Below are 19,269 nucleotides of genomic sequence, written 5' to 3'. Positions count from 1 at the left end.
TGCGGTATGCTGCAGGCGCCGCCAGAGCAGACAGGTAGATTAAGTAAAAGAAGATAAGATGGAGGACGGGTTCGATATTTTAGATATCGGAGTGTGCGGAATCAGCGGCGGGGCCGGTGCAGACTGGACGGTCGGCGGAAACATACGCGGCAAAGAAATTATATTCAAAGTTGACACAGGCTCACAAGAAAACATAGTTCCTGTAACTCTTTACCGTCGTTTGAAAAACACCGCGAGCCTCCAGAAAAGCACTGCAGTGCTGAACGCGTACAACGGCAGTGCTATCAAGCATGTCAGAGTGGATAGAGAGATCCTTGTTCTCAACGGTGTGGCACACGTTGTGACCTTCTTCGTGGTCAAGAAGGGTCGGCAGGCCATACTAGGGCTGCAGACATGTCAGCAGTTTGGGCTAGGGCCGGAAGCTGTGGATTCGGTGGAATGGAATGAGACAGCACCGGAGAAAGCCTTTCCAGACTTGTTCCAGGGTACGGGGTGTGTTGGACGGCAGTACCGGATGGTCCTGCGGGCGGATGCTGTCCCAGTAGTGCATCCAGCACGAAGAGTACCTTTGGCCCTCCGGGACCCTCTTCGACAAGAACTGGAGCGCATGGAAAAGGCTGCCATTATCAAAAAGGTGGATGAGCCCACAGAATGGGTAAGCCCTTGGTGATAGCGCGTAAGAAAGATGGAGCGCTTCGTGTCTGCATGGATCCAAGGGAAATCAACAAGAACATCAAACGCGAGCACTATCCAATGCCAACAAGGGAAGAGATTGAGGCAGAGCTTTCGGGTGCAAAGTTTTTTTCCTGGCTAGACGCCAATGCAGGTTTCCATCAAATCCCATTAGAGGAAGCTACATCGCGGGTGTGTACTTTTGCGACACCATTTGGGTGTTACCGATTTTTGCGTCTTTTGGAATTTCATCAGCGAGCGAAGTTTTCCAGAAAACGCTAACTGAAATCTTCGAGGGACTGGAAGGCGTCCGCATATACATTGATGATATTCTAGTGTGGGGTGACAGTAAGAAGCAGCATAACGAGCGCCTCCAGGCCGTGCTAACGCGGGCAGCACAGGCGGGCTTGACGTTTAACAGGCAGAAATGCGTGTTTGGGTTGAAAGAAATTGCGTTCTTGGGCGACGTAATAGGCGAGCAAGGCGTTCGCCCCGGTCGCAACTTAGTTGAAAGCGTCCTTTCGCTGCCGGCGCCGCAAGATAGGCATTCAGTGCGCAGAATGATGGGCGTTGTTAACTACTTTCGCAAGTACGTCCCGTCACTGAGTGATAAGACAGTCTTACTGCGCACACTCTTAAAAGAAAACGTCATGTTTGAATGGACGGCGGCGCATCAGCGTGAATGGAGAGAAATTTGCGACGCACTGACAAACCCTCCTATACTGGCGCTTTTTGATGAAGCAAAGGAAACCAAGATCACTGCGGACGCTTCGGGGAATGGTTTGGGCGCTGCACTACTGGAGCGATATGGCAGTGACTGGCGACCAGTGTCGTACGCATCAAGGACCCTAACAGATAGCGAAACCCGCTATTCGCAAATTGAAAAGGAAACGCTTGCGGTAGTGTTCGCATGCGAAAAGTTCCATCATTTTGTTTATGGCCGCAGGCTACTGATCGAAACTGACCATAGGCCCTTGCTTGCAATTTCCCAAAAGAACATTGCAGACATGCCTCCGCGATTGCAGCGTTTTTTTATTAGGCTGCTACAATATGAATATACGTTGCAGTTCGTTCCTGGCAAAGACTTGCTGCTGGCGGACATGTTGTCACGTGCACCGGTGCCAACGCAGGCGTCGAGTGCCTCATCGGAAGCAGACTGCGACATCCATGCCGTACAGGTCGTCTCCAGCATCGTAAGCACGCCAATGAAAGAGCGTCTGGAAAAGGAAATCAGGGATGACCCGTACTTAAGCGAGGTGAGACAGCGAATTTCACAAGGGGCTGCCATCGACGGTGAACTCAAACCGTTTGCCAGAGAGCTGTCTGTGGTAGAAGGAATACTGCTCAAGGGCTCTAAAGTTGTCATACCTAAATCTATGAGAGCAGAAATTCTTCAGAGGATTCACGAGGGGCACCTTGGACTAAATAAATGCAAAGCCAGCGCGCGGAGATTGGTATTCTGGCCTGCGCTAAACAGTGCCATTGACGAGTTCGTGCGAGTGAGCAGTACTTGCCAAAAGTATGCGTACAACCAGCAGAGGGAATCCTTGCTCATGCAGCCCACCCCGGATAGGCCATGGTACCGCGTAGGAATTGACCTCTGCCAGTTTGGGGGAGCCGCTTATGTCGTAGTGTACGATGCCCACTCAAATTTCCCTGAAGTAGAGAAGCTAAGAGGCACAGCGGCAAAAGAGGTCATAGTCAAGATATCGGCCATTTTCTCACGGTACGGCATCCCGGTGCAAGTGTGGACTGACAACGGGCCCCAGTTTTCATCGCGAGAATTTCGTTTGTTTGCGCAGAAGTACGACTTCCAGCACATCACATCGAGTCCAGAATTCCCAAGGTCAAATGGGCTTGCGGAAAAGGGGGTTCAGATAATTAAGCGCATCCATAAGAAGACGAATGAGTCACGCGGTGACTTTTGGTTGAGTCTCTTAGCCTATCGTTCTTCTCCCTTAGAAGATGGCCGCTCTCCGGGCGAACTGCTGCAAGGCTGACGCCTCCGCACTTCCCTGCCTGAAAACAACGAGGATTCCAGTGTCTCAGTGCGAAAGCATTGCCAATCTTCGAGGGGAAAGGTATGCCACCTCTCAAAGAGGGCAGTTCAGTTCGTGTGCACGGCGACAACTGGTCACGCACAGCAACAGTAATCGAGAAAGCAGCACCGAGGTCGTACGTGGTGAAGACTGAGAACCAGCGGCTCTTGAGGAGAAACAGGCAACACTTGCTGCACATTCCCGGAGGCGATGAAAGTATGCACAGAGATCAGGACGTCGACAGCCTGGGAAAACAGTGTCTCAGCGACAAAGACCAGGATATCGACCGCCCGGGAGGACACGCACATACAGACCGACAAAACATGGTGCATCCGACGCACGCGGCTCAGGAGACAGGCCGGGACGTCGACATCTCGCAAGAACAATCTCCACGGCACAGACAGAACATCGAAGATCCAAAAGCAGCTACGCAAGAAAACGATCTCACCTCGTCAGGTCCGCGGAAATCAACCAGGCAACGTGCGGAACCTCGACGACTTCACTATGACTGCAGATTCCGCCAAATATCGTAGTTTGTCTTTTTGTTTTTTTTTGTTTTTTATACAGAAGAGAAAATGTATCAGATAGCAGCTTATCAGCCCGAGAACGGCGGGCCGCATCTTTCCCTCCCTCGTTCCCCTTCCCCTCTTTCGTTTCGTGGCCTTTAAAAAGGAGAGGAATAAACTGCCGAGAGGCTTTTTCTTCGTCGGCACAGCACCTTGCTGCAATGTGTGCCTATTCCCTTTAGACGTACGATACAAGAGCTACATACAAGGCTGTGCTTCCTGTCATCTGCGTTACCCCACGTGGGCAACTGACTGACTGCCAGTATTTCAGCGGAGAGCGATAGCACGTCATTACAGCATATCGACTGGCCCCTGTGACCTGCCCCACCTGATCTGCTACCAGCAAGAAAAGGAGCATCTGTTCCCCGTCTACCCTCACTTAGCAGCAGCGGCGAAAACAACTTTCATCGCAATAATCACTTTTCTGCGCTCTTTGCCGCAGGTTGACTTGCATCAGAGCTACGTACCAGGCTGTGCTTCCGGTCATCTGCGTTACCACATGTGAGCAACTGATTGACTGCCGGGACTCCAGCAGAGAGCGATACCACGTGATTACAGCATATCAACTGGCCCTTGTGACCTACCCCGCGTAATCTGCTGCCAGCAAGAAAAGGAGCATCTGTTCCCCGTCTACCCTCACTTAGCAGCAGCTTCTAAACAGCTTTCATCGCACTAATCACTTTGCTGCGCTGTTCGCCGCAGGTATACTTGTATCAGAGCTACGTACCAGGCTGCGCTTCCGGTCATCTGCGTTTCCACACGTGGGCAACTGATTGACTGCCGGGATTCAGGCGGAGAGCGATACCACGTCATCACAGCATTTCACCTGGCCCCTCTAACCTGCACCACGTGGTCTACTGCCGCCTAAAAAAAAGGAGCATCTGTTCCCCATCTACTCTCACTAAACAGCTGTCATCATACAAATCACTTTTCTGCGCTCTTTGCTGCAAGTTTACTTGCATCAGAGCTACGTACAAGGCTGTGTTTCCGGTCATCTGCGTTACTACTCGTGGGCAACTGATTGACTGCCGAGATTCCAGCGGAGAGCGATACCACGTCATTACAGCATATCAACTGGCCCCTGTGACCTGCCCCACGTGGTCTCTCGCCAGCTAGAAAAAGAGCATCTGTTCCCCGTCTACCCTCACTTAGCAGCAGCAGCGAAAACAGCTTTCATTGTACTGATCGCTTTGCTGCGCTGTTTGCCGCAGGTTCAATTGAATCAGTGCTATGTACCAGGCTATGCTTCCGGTCATCTGCGTTACCACACGTGGGCAACTGACTGACTGCCGGTATTTCAGCGGAGAGAGATACCACGTCATTTCAGCATATCGACTGGCCCCTGTGGCCTGCCCCACCTGATCTGCTGCCAGCAAGAAAAGGAGCATCTGTTCCCCGTCTACTCTCACTTAGCAGCAGCGGCGAAAACAACTTTCATCGCACTAATCACATTGCTGCGCTCTTTGCCGCAGGTTTACATTCATCAGAGCTATGTACCAGGCTGAGCTTCCGGTCATCTACGTAACCACACGTTGACAACTGATTGACTGCCAGGATTCCAGCGGAGAGCGATACCACGTCATTATAGCATATCAACTGGCCCCTGTGACCTGCCCCACGTGGTCTGCTGCCACCTAGAAAAGGATCATCTGTTCCTCGTCTACCCTCAATTAGCAGGAGCGGCGAAAACAACTTTCATCGCACTAATCACTTTCCTGCGCTCTTCGCCGCAGGTTTACTTGCATCAGAGCTACGTACCAGGCTGTGCTTCCTGTCATCTGTGTTACCACAAGCGGGCAACTAATTGACTGGCGGGGTTCCAGCGGAGAGCGATACCACGTCATTACAGCATATCAACTGGCCCCTCTGACCTGCACCACGTGGTCTACTGCCGGCTAGGAAAGGAGCATCTTTTCCCCGTCTACTCTCACTTAGCAGCAGCGGCGAAAACAGCTGTCATCGCACAAATCACTTTTCTGTGCTCTTTGCTGCAGGTTTACTTGCATCAGAACTACGTACCAGGCTGTGCTTCCTGTCATCTGCGTTTCCACACTTGGGAAACTGATTGACTGCAGGGATTCCAGCGGAGAGCGATACCACGTCATTACAGCATATCGACTGGCCCCTGTGACCTGCCCCACCTGATCTGCTGCCAGCAAGAAAATTAGCATCTGTTCCCCGTCTACCCTCACCTAGCAGCAGCAGCGAAACCAACTTTTATCGCACTAATTACTTTGCTGCGCTCTTTGCCGCAGGTTGTCTTGCATCATAGCTAAGTACCAGGCTGTGCTTCCTGTCATCTGCGTTTCCACACTTGAGAAACTTATTGACTGCCGGGATTCCACCGGACAGCGATACCACGTCATTACAGCATATAAACTGGTCCCTGTGACCTGCCCCACATGGCCTGCTGCCAGCTAGAAAAGGAGCATCTGTTCCCCGTCTGCCCTCACTTGGCAGCAGCGGCGAAAACAGCTTTCATCGCACTAATCACTTTTCAGCGCTCCTTGCCGCAGGTTGACTTGCATCAGAGCTACGTACCAGACTGTGGTAACACTTGTTGCGGGGCTAGTTGGTGCATAGTTCTATGTACAAATGTTAGCGCAAAAAAAATAAGAGACAATCACAAGATCACTTAGCAGCAGCGGCGAAAACAGCTTTCATCGGAATAATCACTTTCTGCGCTCTTCGCCGAGGTTTACTTGCATCAGAGCTACGTAACAGGCTGTGCTTCCTGCCATATGTGTTACAAGTGGGCAACTGATTGACTGGCGGGGTTCCAGCGGAGAGCGATACCACGTCATTACCGCATTTCACCTGGCCCCTCTGACCTGCACCACATCGTCTGCCGGCTAGAAAAGGAGCATCTGTTCCCCGTCAACTCTCACTTAGCAGCAGCGAGAACAGCTTTCATCGCACTAATCACTTTGCTGCGCTGTTCGCCGCAGGTATACTTGCATCAGAGCTACGTACCAGGCTGCGCTTCCGGTGATCTGCGTTTCCACACGTGGGCAACTGATTGACTGCCGGGATTCCAGCGGAGAGCGATACCACGTCATTACAGCATTTCAACTGGCCCCTGTGACCTGCCCCACGTGGTCTCTCGCCAGCTAGAAAAAGAGAATCTGTTCCCCGTCTACCCTCCCTTAGCAGCAGCAGCTCAAACAGCTTTCATCGTACTAATCACTTTGCTGCGCTCTTTGCCGCAGGTTCAATTGAATCAGTGCTATGTACCAGGCTATGCTTCCGGTCATCTGCGTTACCACACGTGGGCAACTGACTGACTGCCGGTATTTCAGCGGAGAGAGATACCACGTCATTTCAGCATATCGACTGGCCCCTGTGGCCTGCCCCACCTGATCTGCTGCCAGAAAGAAAAGAAGCATCTGTTCCCCGTCTACCCTCACTTAGCAGCAGCGGCGAAAACAACTTTCATCGCACTAATCACTCTCAGCGCTCTTTGCCGCAGGTTGACTTGCATCAGAGCTACGTACCAGGCTGTGCTTCCGGTCATCTGCGTTACCACATGTGAGCAACTGATTGACTGCCGGGACTCCAGCAGAGAGCGATACCACATCATTACAGCATATCAACTGGCCCCTGTGACCTACCCCACGTAATCTGCTGCCAGCAAGAAAAGGAGCATCTGTTCCCCGTCTACCCTCACTTAGCAGCAGCTTCGAAAACAGCTTTCATCGCACTAATCACTTTGATGCGCTCTTTGCCGCAGGTTTACTTGCATCAGAGCTACCTACCAGGCTGTGCTTCCTGTCATCAGCGTTACCACACTTGGGAAACTGATTGACTGCCGGAATTCCAGCGGAGTGCGATACCACATCATTACAGCATATCAACTGGCCCCAGTGACCAGCCCCACATGGCCTGCTGCCAGCTAGAAAAGTAGCATCTGTTCCCCGTCTGCCCTCACTTGGCAGCAGCGGCGAAAACACCTTTCATCGCACTAATCACTTTGCAGCGCTCTTTGCCGCAGGTTGACTTGCATCAGAGCTACGTACCAGACTCTGGTTGCACTTGTCGCGGGGCTAGTTGGTGCATAGTTCTATGTACATATGTTAGCGCAAAAATATAAGCGACAATCACAAGATCACTTAGCAGCAGCGGCGAAAACCGCTTTCATCGCAATAATCACTTTGCTGCGCTCTCCGCCGAGGCTTACTTGCATCAGAGCTACGTACCAGGCTGTGCTTTCTGTCATCTGTGTAACAAGTGGGCAACTGATTGACTGCCGGTGTTCCAGCGGAGAGCGATACCACGTCATTACCGCATTTCACCTGGCCCCTCTGACCTGCACCACATCGTCTGCCGGCTAGAAAAGGAGCATCTGTTCCCCGTCAACTCTCACTTAGCAGCAGCGAGAACAGCTTTCATCGCACTAATTACTTTGCTGCGCTGTTCGCCGCAGGTATACTTGCATCAGAGCTACGTACCAGGCTGCGTTTCCGGTCATCTGCGTTTCCACACGTGGGCAACTGATTGACTGCCGGGATTCAGGCGGAGAGCGATACCACGTCATCACAGCATTTCACTTGGCCCCTCTAACCTGCACCACGTTGTGTACTGCCGCCTAAAAAAGGAGCATCTCTTCTCCGTCTACTCTCACTTAGCAGTAGCGGCGAAAACAGCTGTCATCATACAAATCACTTTTCTGCGCTCTTTGCAGCAGGTTCACTTGCATCAGAGCTACGTACAAGGCTGTGTTTCCGGTCATCTGCGTTACTACTCGTGGGCAACTGATTGACTGCCGGGATTCCAGCGGAGAGCGATACCACGTCATTACATCATCTAAACTGGCCCCTGTGACCTGCCCCACGTAATCTGCTGCCAGCAAGAAAAGGATCATCTGTTCCCCGTCTACCCTCACTTAGCAGCAGCTTCGAAAACAGCTTTCATCGCAATAATCACTTTGCTGCGCTCTTTGCCGCAGGTTTACTTGCATCAGAGCTATGTTCAAGGCTGTGTTTCCGTTCATCTGCGTTACCACACGTTTGCCAACTGATTGACTGCCGGGATACCAGCGGAGAGCGATACCACGTCATTACAGCATATCTACTGGCCCCTGTGACCTGCCCCACGTGGTCTGCTGCCAGCAAGAAAAGGAGCATCTGTTCCCCGTCTACCCTCGCTTAGCAGCAGCGGCGAAAACAGCTTTCTTCGCACTAATCACTTTGCTGCGCTCTTTGCAGCAGGTTTACTTGCATCAGAGCTATGTTCAAGGCTGTGTTTCCGTTCATCTGCGTTACCACACGTTTGCCAACTGATTGACTGCCGGGATTCAAGTGGAGAGCGAACCACGTCATCACAGCATTTTACCTGGCCCCGCTAACCTGCACCACGTGCTCTACTGCCGGCTAAAAAAAGGAGCATCTGTTCCCCGTCTACTCTCACTTAGCAGCAGCATCGCAAAAAGCTTTAATCGTACTAATCACTTTACTGCGCTCTTTGCCGCAGTTTACTTGAGTCAGTGCAATGTACCAGGCTTTGCTTCCGGTCATCTGCGTAACCACACGTTACCAACTGATAGACTGCCGGGATTCCAGCGGAGAGCGATACCACGTCATTACAGCAATTGACTTGTCCCCTCTGACCTGAACCTCGTGGTCTAATGCCGGCTAGAAATGGAGCATCTGTTCCCCGTCTACTCTCACTTAGCAGCAGCGGCGAAAACAGCTTTCATCGCACTAATCACTTTGCTTCGTTCTTTGCCGCAGGTTTACTTGCATCAGAGCTACGTACAAGGTTGTGCTTCCGGTCATCTGCGTTATCACACGTAGGCAAATGACTGACTGCCGGGATTCCAGCGGAGAGCGATACCACATCATTACAGCAATTGACTTGTCCCCTCTGACCTGAACCTCGTGGTCTAATGCCGGCTAGAAAAGGAGCATCTGTTCCCCGTCTACTCTCACTTAGCAGCAGCGGCGAAAACAGCTTTCATCGCACTAATCACTTTGCTTCGTTCTTTGCCGCAGGTTTACTTGCATCAGAGCTACGTACAAGGCTGTGCTTCCAGTCATCTGCGTTATCACACGTAGGCAAATGACTGACTGCCGGGATTCCAGCGGAGAGCGATACCACATCATTACAGCAATTGACTTGTCCCCTCTGACCTGAACCTCGTGGTCTAATGCCGGCTAGAAAAGGAGCATCTGTTCCCCGTCTACTCTCACTTAGCAGCAGCGGCGAAAACAGCTTTCATCGCACTAATTACTTTGCTTCGTTCTTTGCCGCAGGATTACTTTCATCAGAGCTACGTACAAGGCTGTGCTTCCTGTCATCTGCGTTATCACACGTAGGCAAATGACTGACTGCCGGGATTCCAGCGGAGAGCGATACCACATCATTACAGCAATTGACTTGTCCCCTCTGACCTGAACCTCGTGGTCTAATGCCGGCTAGAAAAGGAGCATCTGTTCCCCGTCTACTCTCACTTAGCAGCAGCGGCTAAAACAGCTTTCATCGCACTAATCACTTTGCTTCGTTCTTTGCCGCAGGTTTACTTGCATCAGAGCTACGTACAAGGCTGTGCTTCCGGTCATCTGCGTTATCACACGTAGGCAAATGACTGACTGCCGGGATTCCAGCGGAGAGCGATACCACATCATTACAGCAATTGACTTGTCCCCTCTGACCTGAACCTCGTGGTCTAATGCCGGCTAGAAAAGGAGCATCTGTTCCCCGTCTACTCTCACTTAGCAGCAGCGGCGAAAACAGCTTTCATCGCACTAATCACTTTGCTGCGCTCTTTGCCGCATGTTTACTTGCATCGGAGCTACGTACAAGGCTGAGCTTCCGGTCATCTGCGTTACCACACGTGAGCAACTGATTGACGGCCGGGATTCCAGCGGAGAGCGATACCACGTCATTACAGCATATCTACTGGACCCTGTGACATGCCCCACGTGATCTGCTGCCAGCAAGAAGCGGAGCATCTGTTCCCCGTCTACCCTCACTTAGCAGCAGCGGCGAAAACAGCTTTCTTCGCACTAATCACTTTGCTGCGCTCTTTTCCGCAGGTTTACTTGCATCAGAGCTATGTACAAGGCTGTGTTTCCGGTCATCTGCGTTACCACACGTGGCCAACTGATTGACTGCCGGTATTCGAGTGGAGAGCGATACCACGTCATCACAGCATTTCACCTGGCCCCTCTGACCTGCACCACGTGGTCTGCTGCCGGCTAAAAAAGGAGCATCTGTTCCCCGTCTACCCTCACTTAGCAGCAGCGGCGAAAACAGCTTTCTTCGCACTAATCACTTTGCTGCGCTCTTTTCCGCAGGTTTACTTGCATCAGAGCTATGTACAAGGCTGTGTTTCCTGTCATCTGTGTTACAAGTGGGCAACTGATTGACTGGCGGGGTTCCAGCGGAGAGCGATACCACGTCATTACCGCATTTCACCTGGCCCCTCTGACCTGCACCACATCGTCTGCCGGCTAGAAAAGCAGCATCTGTTCCCCGTCAACTCTCACTTAGCAGCAGCGAGAACAGCTTTCATCGCACTAATCACTTTGCTGCGCTGTTCGCCGCAGGTATACTTGCGTCAGAGGTACGTAGCAGGCTGCGCTTCCGGTCATCTGCGTTTCCACACGTGGGCAACTGATTGACTGCCGGGATTCAGGCGGAGAGCGATACCACGTCATTACAGCATATCAACTGGCCCCTGTGACCTGCCCCATGTGGTCTCTCTCCAGCTAGAAAAAGAGCATCTGTTCCCCGTCTACCCTCACTTAGCAGCAGCAGCGAAAACAGCTTTCATTGCACTAATCACTTTGCTGCGCTGTTCGCCGCAGGTGTACTTGCATCAGAGCTACGTACCAGGCAGTGTTTCCGGTCATCTGCGTTACCACACTTGGGAAACTGATTGACTGCCGGGATTCCAGCGGAGAGCGATACCACGTCTTTACAGCATATCAACTGGCCCCTGTGACCTGCCCCATATGGCCTGCTGCCACCTAGAAGAGAATCATCTGTTCCCCGTCTACCCTCACTTGGGAGCAGCGGCGAAAACATCTTTCATCGCACTAATCACTTTGCAGCGCTCTTTGCCGCAGGTTGACTTGCATCAGAGCTACGTACCAGACTCTGGTAACACTTGTTGCGGGGCTAGTTGGTGCATAGTTCTATGTACAAATGTTAGCGCAAAATATAAGAGACAATCACAAGATCACTTAGCAGCAGCGGCGAAAACAGCTTTCATCGCAATAATCACTTTGCTGCGCTCTTCGCCGAGGTTTACTTGCATCAGAGCTACATACCAGGCTGTGCTTCCTGCCATCTGTGTTACAAGTGGGCAACTGATTGACTGGCGGGGTTCCAGCGGAGAGCGATACCACGTCATTACCGCATTTCACCTGGCCCCTCTGACCTGCACCACATCGTCTGCCGGCTAGAAAAGCAGCATCTGTTCCCCGTCAACTCTCACTTAGCAGCAGCGAGAACAGCTTTCATCGCACTAATCACTTTGCTGCGCTGTTCGCCGCAGGTATACTTGCGTCAGAGGTACGTAGCAGGCTGCGCTTCCGGACATCTGCGTTTCCACACGTGGGCAACTGATTGACTGCCGGGATTCAGGCGGAGAGCGATACCACGTCATCACAGCATTTCACCTGGCCCCTCTAACCTGCACCACGTGGTCTACTGCCGCCTAAAAAAGGAGCATCTGTTCCCCGTCTACTCTCACTTAGCAGCAGCGGCGAAAACAGCTGTCATCATACAAATCACTTTTCTGCGCTCTTTGCTGCAGGTTCACTTGCATCAGAGCTACGTACAAGGCTGTGTTTCCGGTCATCTGCGTTACTACTCGTGGTCAACTGATTGACTGCCAAGATTCCAGCGGAGAGCGATACCACGCCATTACAGCATATCAACTGGCCCCTGTGACCTGCCCCACGTGGTCTGCTGCCAGCAAGAAAAGGAGCATCTGTACCCCTTCTACCCTCACTTAGCAGCAGCGGCGAAAACAACTTTCATCGCAGTAATCACATTGCTGCGCTCTTTGCCGCAGGTTTACTTGCATCAGAGCTACGTACCAGGCTGAGCTTCCGGTCATCTACGTAACCACACGTTGACAACTGATTGACTGGCGGGGTTCCAGCGGAGAGCGATACCACGTCATTACCGCATTTCACCTGGCCCCTCTGACCTGCACCACATCGTCTGCCGGCTAGAAAAGCAGCATCTGTTCCCCGTCAACTCTCACTTAGCAGCAGCGGCGAAAACAGCTTTCTTCGCACTAATCACTTTGCTGCGCTCTTTTCCGCAGGTTTACTTGCATCAGAGCTATGTACAAGGCTGTGTTTCCTGTCATCTGTGTTACAAGTGGGCAACTGATTGACTGGCGGGGTTCCAGCGGAGAGCGATACCACGTCATTACCGCATTTCACCTGGCCCCTCTGACCTGCACCACATCGTCTGCCGGCTAGAAAAGCAGCATCTGTTCCCCGTCAACTCTCACTTAGCAGCAGCGAGAACAGCTTTCATCGCACTAATCACTTTGCTGCGCTGTTCGCCGCAGGTATACTTGCGTCAGAGGTACGTAGCAGGCTGCGCTTCCGGTCATCTGCGTTTCCACACGTGGGCAACTGATTGACTGCCGGGATTCAGGCGGAGAGCGATACCACGTCATTACAGCATATCAACTGGCCCCTGTGACCTGCCCCATGTGGTCTCTCTCCAGCTAGAAAAAGAGCATCTGTTCCCCGTCTACCCTCACTTAGCAGCAGCAGCGAAAACAGCTTTCATTGCACTAATCACTTTGCTGCGCTGTTCGCCGCAGGTGTACTTGCATCAGAGCTACGTACCAGGCAGTGTTTCCGGTCATCTGCGTTACCACACGTTACCAACTGATTGACTGCCGGGATACCAGCGGAGAGCGATACTACGTCATTACAGCATATCAACTGGCCCCTGTGACCTGCCCCACGTGGTCTCTCTCCAGCTAGAAAAAGAGCATCTGTTCCCCGTCTACCCTCACTTAGCAGCAGCAGCGAAAACAGCTTTCATCGTACTAATCACTTTGCTGCGCTCTTTGCCGCAGGTACAATTGAATCAGTGCTATGTACCAGGCTATGCTTCCGGTCTTCTGCGTTTCCACACTCGGGAAACTGATTGACTGCCGGGATTCCAGCGGAGAGCGATACCTCGTCATTACAGCATATCAACTGGCCGCTGTGGCCTGCCCCACGTGGCCTGCTGCCAGCTAGAAAAGGAGCATCTGTTCCCCCTCTGCCCTCACTTAGCAGGAGCGGCGGAAACAACTTTCATCGCACTAATCACTTTGCTGCGCTGTTCGCCGCAGGTTTACTTGCATCAGAGCTACGTACCGGGCTGTGCTTCCGGTCATCTGCGTTACCACACTTGGGAAACTGATTGACTGCCGGGATTCCAGCGGAGAGCGATACCACGTCTTTACAGCATATCAACTGGCCCCTGTGACCTGCCCCATATGGCCTGCTGCCAGCTAGAAGAGAATCATCTGTTCCCCGTCTACCCTCACTTGGGAGCAGCGGCGAAAACATCTTTCATCGCACTAATCACTTTGCAGCGCTCTTTGCCGCAGGTTGACTTGCATCAGAGCTACGTACCAGACTCTGGTAACACTTGTTGCGGGGCTAGTTGGTGCATAGTTCTATGTACAAATGTTAGCGCAAAATATAAGAGACAATCACAAGATCACTTAGCAGCAGCGGCGAAAACAACTTTCATCGCACTAATCACTTTTCTGCGCTCTTTGCCGCAGGTTGACTTGCATCAGAGCTACGTACCGGGCTGTGCTTCCGGTCATCTGCGTTACCACACTTGGGAAACTGATTGACTGCCGGGATTCCAGCGGAGAGCGATACCACGTCATTACCGCATTTCACCTGGCCCCTCTGGCCTGCACCACATCGTCTGCCGGCTAGAAAAGCAGCATCTGTTCCCCGTCAACTCTCACTTAGCAGCAGCGGCGAAAACAGCTTTCTTCGCACTAATCACTTTGCTGCGCTCTTCGCCGAGGTTTACTTGCATCAGAGCTACGTACCAGGTTGTGCTTCCTGCCATCTGTGTTACAAGTGGGCAACTGATTGACTGGCGGGGTTCCAGCGGAGAGCGATACCACGTCATTACCGCATTTCACCTGGCCCCTCTGACCTGCACCACATCGTCTGCCGGCTAGAAAAGCAGCATCTGTTCCCCGTCAACTCTCACTTAGCAGCAGCGAGAACAGCTTTCATCGCACTAATCACTTTGCTGCGCTCTTCGCCGCAGGTTTACTTGCATCAGAGCTACGTACCAGGCTGTGCTTCCTCTCATCTGTGTTACAAGTGGGCAACTGATTAACTGGCGGGGTTCCAGCGGAGAGCGATACCACGTCATTACACCATATCAACTGGCCCCTCTCACCTGCACCACGTGGTCTACTACCGGCTAGAAAAGGAGCATCTGTTCCCCGTCTACTCTCACTTAGCAGCAGCGGCGAAAACAACTTTCATCGCAGTAATCACATTGCTGCGCTCTTTGCCGCAGGTTTACTTGCATCAGAGCTACGTACCAGGCTGAGCTTCCGGTCATCTACGTAACCACACGTTGACAACTGATTGACTGCCGGGATTCCAGCGGAGAGCGATACCACGCCATTACAGCATATCAACTGGCCCCTGTGACCTGCCCCACGTGGTCTGCTGCCAGCAAGAAAAGGAGCATCTGTACCCCTTCTACCCTCAATTAGCAGGAGCGGCGAAAACAACATTCATCGCACTAATCACTTTGCTGCGCTCTTCGCCGCAGGTTTACTTGCATCAGAGCTACGTACCAGGCTGTGCTTCCTCTCATCTGTGTTACAAGTGGGCAACTGATTAACTGGCGGGGTTCCAGCGGAGAGCGATACCACGTCATTACACCATATCAACTGGCCCCTCTCACCTGCACCACGTGGTCTACTACCGGCTAGAAAAGGAGCATCTGTTCCCCGTCTACTCTCACTTAGCAGCAGCGGCGAAAACAGCTGTCATCGCACAAATCACTCTGCGCTCTTTGCCGCAGGTTTACTTGCATCAGAGCTACGTACCAGGCTGAGCTTCCGGTCATCTACGTAACCACACGTTGACAACTGATTGACAGCCGGGATTCCAGCGGAGAGCGATACCACGTAATATAGCATATCAACTGGCTCCTCTGATCGGCACCACGTGGTCTAATGCCGGCTAGAAAAGGAGCATCTGTTCCCCGTCTACTATCACTTAGCAGCGGAGGCGAAAACACCTTTCATCGCACTAATCACTTTCCTGCGTTCTTTGCCGCAGGTTTAATTGCATCAGAGCAACGTACCAGGCTGTGCTTCCTGTCATCTGCGTTTCCACACTTGGGAAACTGATTGACTGCCGGGATTCCTGCGGAGAGCGATAGCACGTCATTACAGCATATCGACTGGCCCCTGTGACCTGCCCCACCTGATCTGCTACCAGCAAGAAAAGGAGCATCTGTTCCCCGTCTACCCTCACTTAGCAGCAGCGACGAAAACAACTTTCATCGCACTAATCACTTTTCTGCGCTCTTTGCCGCAGGTTGACTTGCATCAGAGCTACGTACCAGGCTGTGCTTCCGGTCATCTGCGTTACCACACGTGAGCAACTGATTGACTGCTGGAACTCCAGCAGAGAGCGATACCACGTCAATACAGCATATCAACTGGCCCCTATGACCTACCCCACGTAATCTGCTGCCAGCAAGAAAAGGAGCATCTGTTCCCCGTCTACCCTCACTTAGCAGCAGCTTCGAAAACAGCTTTCATCGCACTAATCACTTTGCGGCGCTCTTTGCCGCAGGTTTACTTGCATCAGAGCTACGTACCAGGCTGTGCTTCCTGTCATCTGCGTTACCACACTTGGGAAACTGATTGGCTGCCGGGATTCCAGTGGAGAGCGATACCACGTCTTTACAGCATATCAACTGGCCCCTCTGACCTGCACCACATCGTCTGCCGGCTAGAAAATCAGCATCTGTTCCCCGTCAACTCTCACTTAGCAGCAGCGAGAACAGCTTTCATCGCACTAATCACTTTGCTGCGCTGTTCGCCGCAGGTTTACTTGCATCAGAGCTACGTACCAGGCTGAGCTTCCGGTCATCTACGTAACCACACGTTGACAACTGATTGACTGCCGGGATTCCAGCGGAGAGCGATACCACGTCATTATAGCATATCAACTGTGGCCCCTGTGACCTGCCCCACGTGGTCTGCTGCCACCTAGAAAACGAGCATCTGTTCCTCGTCTACCCTCAATTAGCAGGAGCGGCGAAAACAACTTTCATCGCACTAATCACTTTGCTGCGCTCTTCGCCGCAGGTTTACTTGCATCAGAGCTACGTACCAGGCTGTGCTTCCTGTCATCTGTGTTACCACAAGTGGGCAACTGATTGACTGCCGGAATTCCAGCGGAGAGCGATACCACCTCATTACAGCATATCAAATGGCCCCTGTGACCTGCCCCACGTGGTCTTCTGCCAGCTAGAAAAGGAGCATCTGTTCCCCGTCTGCCCTCACTTGGCAGCAGCGGCAAAAACAGCTTTCATCGCAATAATCACTTTGCTGCCCTCTTCGCCGAGGTTTACTTGCATCAGAGCTACGTACCAGGCTGTGCTTCCTGTCATCTGTGTTACAAGTGGGCAACTGATTAACTGGCGGGGTTCCAGCGGAGAGCGATACCACGTCATTACACCATATCAACTGGCCCCTCTGACCTGCACCACGCGGTGTACTGCCGGCTAGAAAAGGAGCATCTGTTCCCCGTCTACTCTCACTTAGCAGCAGCGGCGAAAACAGCTGTCATCGCACAAATCACTTTTCTGCGCTCTTTGCCGCAGGTTTACTTGCATAAGAGCTACGTACCAGGCTGAGCTTCCGGTCATCTACGTAACCACACGTTGACAACTGATTGACAGCCGGGATTCCAGCGGAGAGCGATACCACGTAATATAGCATATCAACTGGCTCCTCTGATCGGCACCACGTGGTCTAATGCCGGCTAGAAAAAGAGCACCTGTTCCCCGTCTCTATCACTTAGCAGCGGAGGCGAAAACACCTTTCATCGCACTAATCACTCTCCTGCGTTCTTTGGCGCAGGTTTAATTGCATCAGAGCTACGTACCAAGCTGCACTTCCGGTCATCTGCGTTAACACGTGGGCGACTGATTGACTGCCGGGATTCCAGCTGAGAGCGATACCACGTCATTACAGCATATCAACTGGCCCCTGTGACCTGCCCCACGTGGCCTGCTGCCAGCTACAAAAGGAGCATCTGTTCCCCGTCTACCCTCACTTAGCAGCAGCTTCGAAAACAGCTTTCATCGCACTAATCGCTTTGCTGTGCTCTTTGCCGCAGGTTTACTTGCATCAGAGCTACGTACCAGGCTGTGCTTCCTGTCATCTGCGTTTCCACACTTGGGAAACTGACTGCCGCGATTCCAGCGGATAGCGATACCACGTCATTACAGCATATCAACTGGCCCCTGTGACCTGTCCCACGTAATCTGCTGCCAGCAAGAAAAGGAGCATCTGTTCCCCGTCTACCCTCACTCAGCAGCAGCTTCGAAAACAGCTTTCATCGCACTTATCATTTTGCTGCGCTGTTCGCCACAGGTTTACTTGCATGAGAGCTACGTACATGGCTGCGCTTCCGGTCATCTGCGTTAACACGTGGGCAACTGATTGACTGCCGCGATTCCGGCGGAGAGCGATACTACCTCATTACAGAATATCAACTGGCCCCTGTGACCTGCCCCACGTGGTATGCCGCCAGCTAGAAAAGGAGCATCTGTTCCCCGTCTACCCTCAATTAGCAGCAGCAGCGCAAACACCTTTCATCGTACCAATCACTTTGCTGCGCTCTTTGAAGCAGGTTTTCTTGCATCAGAGCTGTATCAGATAGCAGCTTATCAGCCCGAGAACGGCGGGCCGCATCTTTCCCTCCCTCGTTCCCCTTCCCCTCTTTCGTTTCGTGGCCTTTAAAAAGGAGAGGAATAAACTGCCGAGAGGCTTTTTTCTTCGTCGGCACAGCACCTTGCTGCAATGTGTGCCTATTCCCTTTAGACGTACGATACATGGTGTCAGAAGTGCCGAAGCCCCGCCGATATGGATATTGTCAAGCCTCCAGAGCCGCTACAGTTCTCCGGAAACCTACGAAGAAACTGGCACACGTTCAAGCAAGAACTGGAGCTTTTCTTCACGGCTACGCCCACTACACCGCCCAGATCGGAAGCCGCCAAGACGGCAATCCTTCTCAGCGCCGCGGGTGAAGAGGCTCTCGACGTCTATAACAACTTCTCCTTCGAAGCAGGTGAGAGCAAGGAAGACTACCAGACAGTGCTGCGCAAGTTTGAGGCGTACTGTGTGGATGAAGGAAACGAAGTTTACGAAAGACACGTTTTCCGCCTCCGCGTGCAGGATGAAGGAAAGCCTTTTGAGCAATATCTGCGGCAGTTAAAGACACAGGCGAAGCTATGCAATTTCGGCACGCTCGAAGAATCTATGATAAGAGATCAGGTTGTTTTCGGCACTAACAATCCGAAGATAAGAGAGAAAATGCTACGAGAAAAGGACCTAACCTTACAGAAGGCGGAGCAGATGTGCAAAGCGGCCGAGGTCTCGGCGCGGCAAAATGCTGCTTGGTCGAATGACACCCTACAAGTAGACTACGCCCACAAACGGGAGCATGACCGGAAACCTTTTCGATGTCGACAATGCAACAGGGCTCATGCGCAAGGAGACTGCCCGGCGTATGGAAAGATATGTTATGCTTGCAAGAAGCCGAATCATTTTGCGGTATGCTGCAGGCGCCGCCAGAGCAGACAGGTAGATTAAGTAAAAGAAGATAAGATGGAGGACGGGTTCGATATTTTAGATATCGGAGTGTGCGGAATCAGCGGCGGGGCCGGTGCAGACTGGACGGTCGGCGGAAACATACGCGGCAAAGAAATTATATTCAAAGTTGACACAGGCT

The 19,269-nt window shown here is 52.2% G+C and overlaps 1 protein-coding gene across 1 annotated transcript; it reads left to right on the top strand.

Annotated features, from left to right (window-relative positions):
- The first annotated feature begins 432 nt into the window (after positions 1-432).
- On the top strand, positions 433-18,718 carry LOC144112059 (uncharacterized). The gene is made up of 5 exons (XM_077645138.1): positions 433-655; positions 1,740-1,928; positions 2,635-2,720; positions 18,521-18,606; positions 18,714-18,718. Exons 1-5 carry the CDS (start codon positions 515-517, stop codon positions 18,716-18,718), a joined length of 507 nt encoding a protein of 168 aa, XP_077501264.1. The 5' UTR covers positions 433-514.
- Positions 18,719-19,269: the final 551 nt, after the last annotated feature.

This window comes from Amblyomma americanum, unplaced genomic scaffold (assembly GCF_052857255.1).
Source record: "Amblyomma americanum isolate KBUSLIRL-KWMA unplaced genomic scaffold, ASM5285725v1 scaffold_40, whole genome shotgun sequence".
In the NCBI taxonomy this organism is placed as follows: domain Eukaryota; kingdom Metazoa; phylum Arthropoda; class Arachnida; order Ixodida; family Ixodidae; genus Amblyomma; species Amblyomma americanum.
The sequence above is the reverse complement of the archived record's forward strand: the minus strand, read 5'-3'. Positions and strand labels throughout refer to the sequence as shown.

What these genes read in the sequence shown, in the direction of transcription:
- LOC144112059 (XM_077645138.1), top strand. Translation starts at nt 515, where the DNA reads ATGGTCCTGCGGGCGGATGCTGTCCCAGTAGTGCATCCAGCACGAAGA. An exon ending in TGGATGAGCCCACAGAATGG is followed by an intron (nt 656 to 1,739) that starts GTAAGCCCTTGG and finishes TATACGTTGCAG; the next exon opens with TTCGTTCCTGGCAAAGACTT. An exon ending in ACGAGGATTCCAGTGTCTCA is followed by an intron (nt 2,721 to 18,520) that starts GTGCGAAAGCAT and finishes TACACCGCCCAG; the next exon opens with ATCGGAAGCCGCCAAGACGG.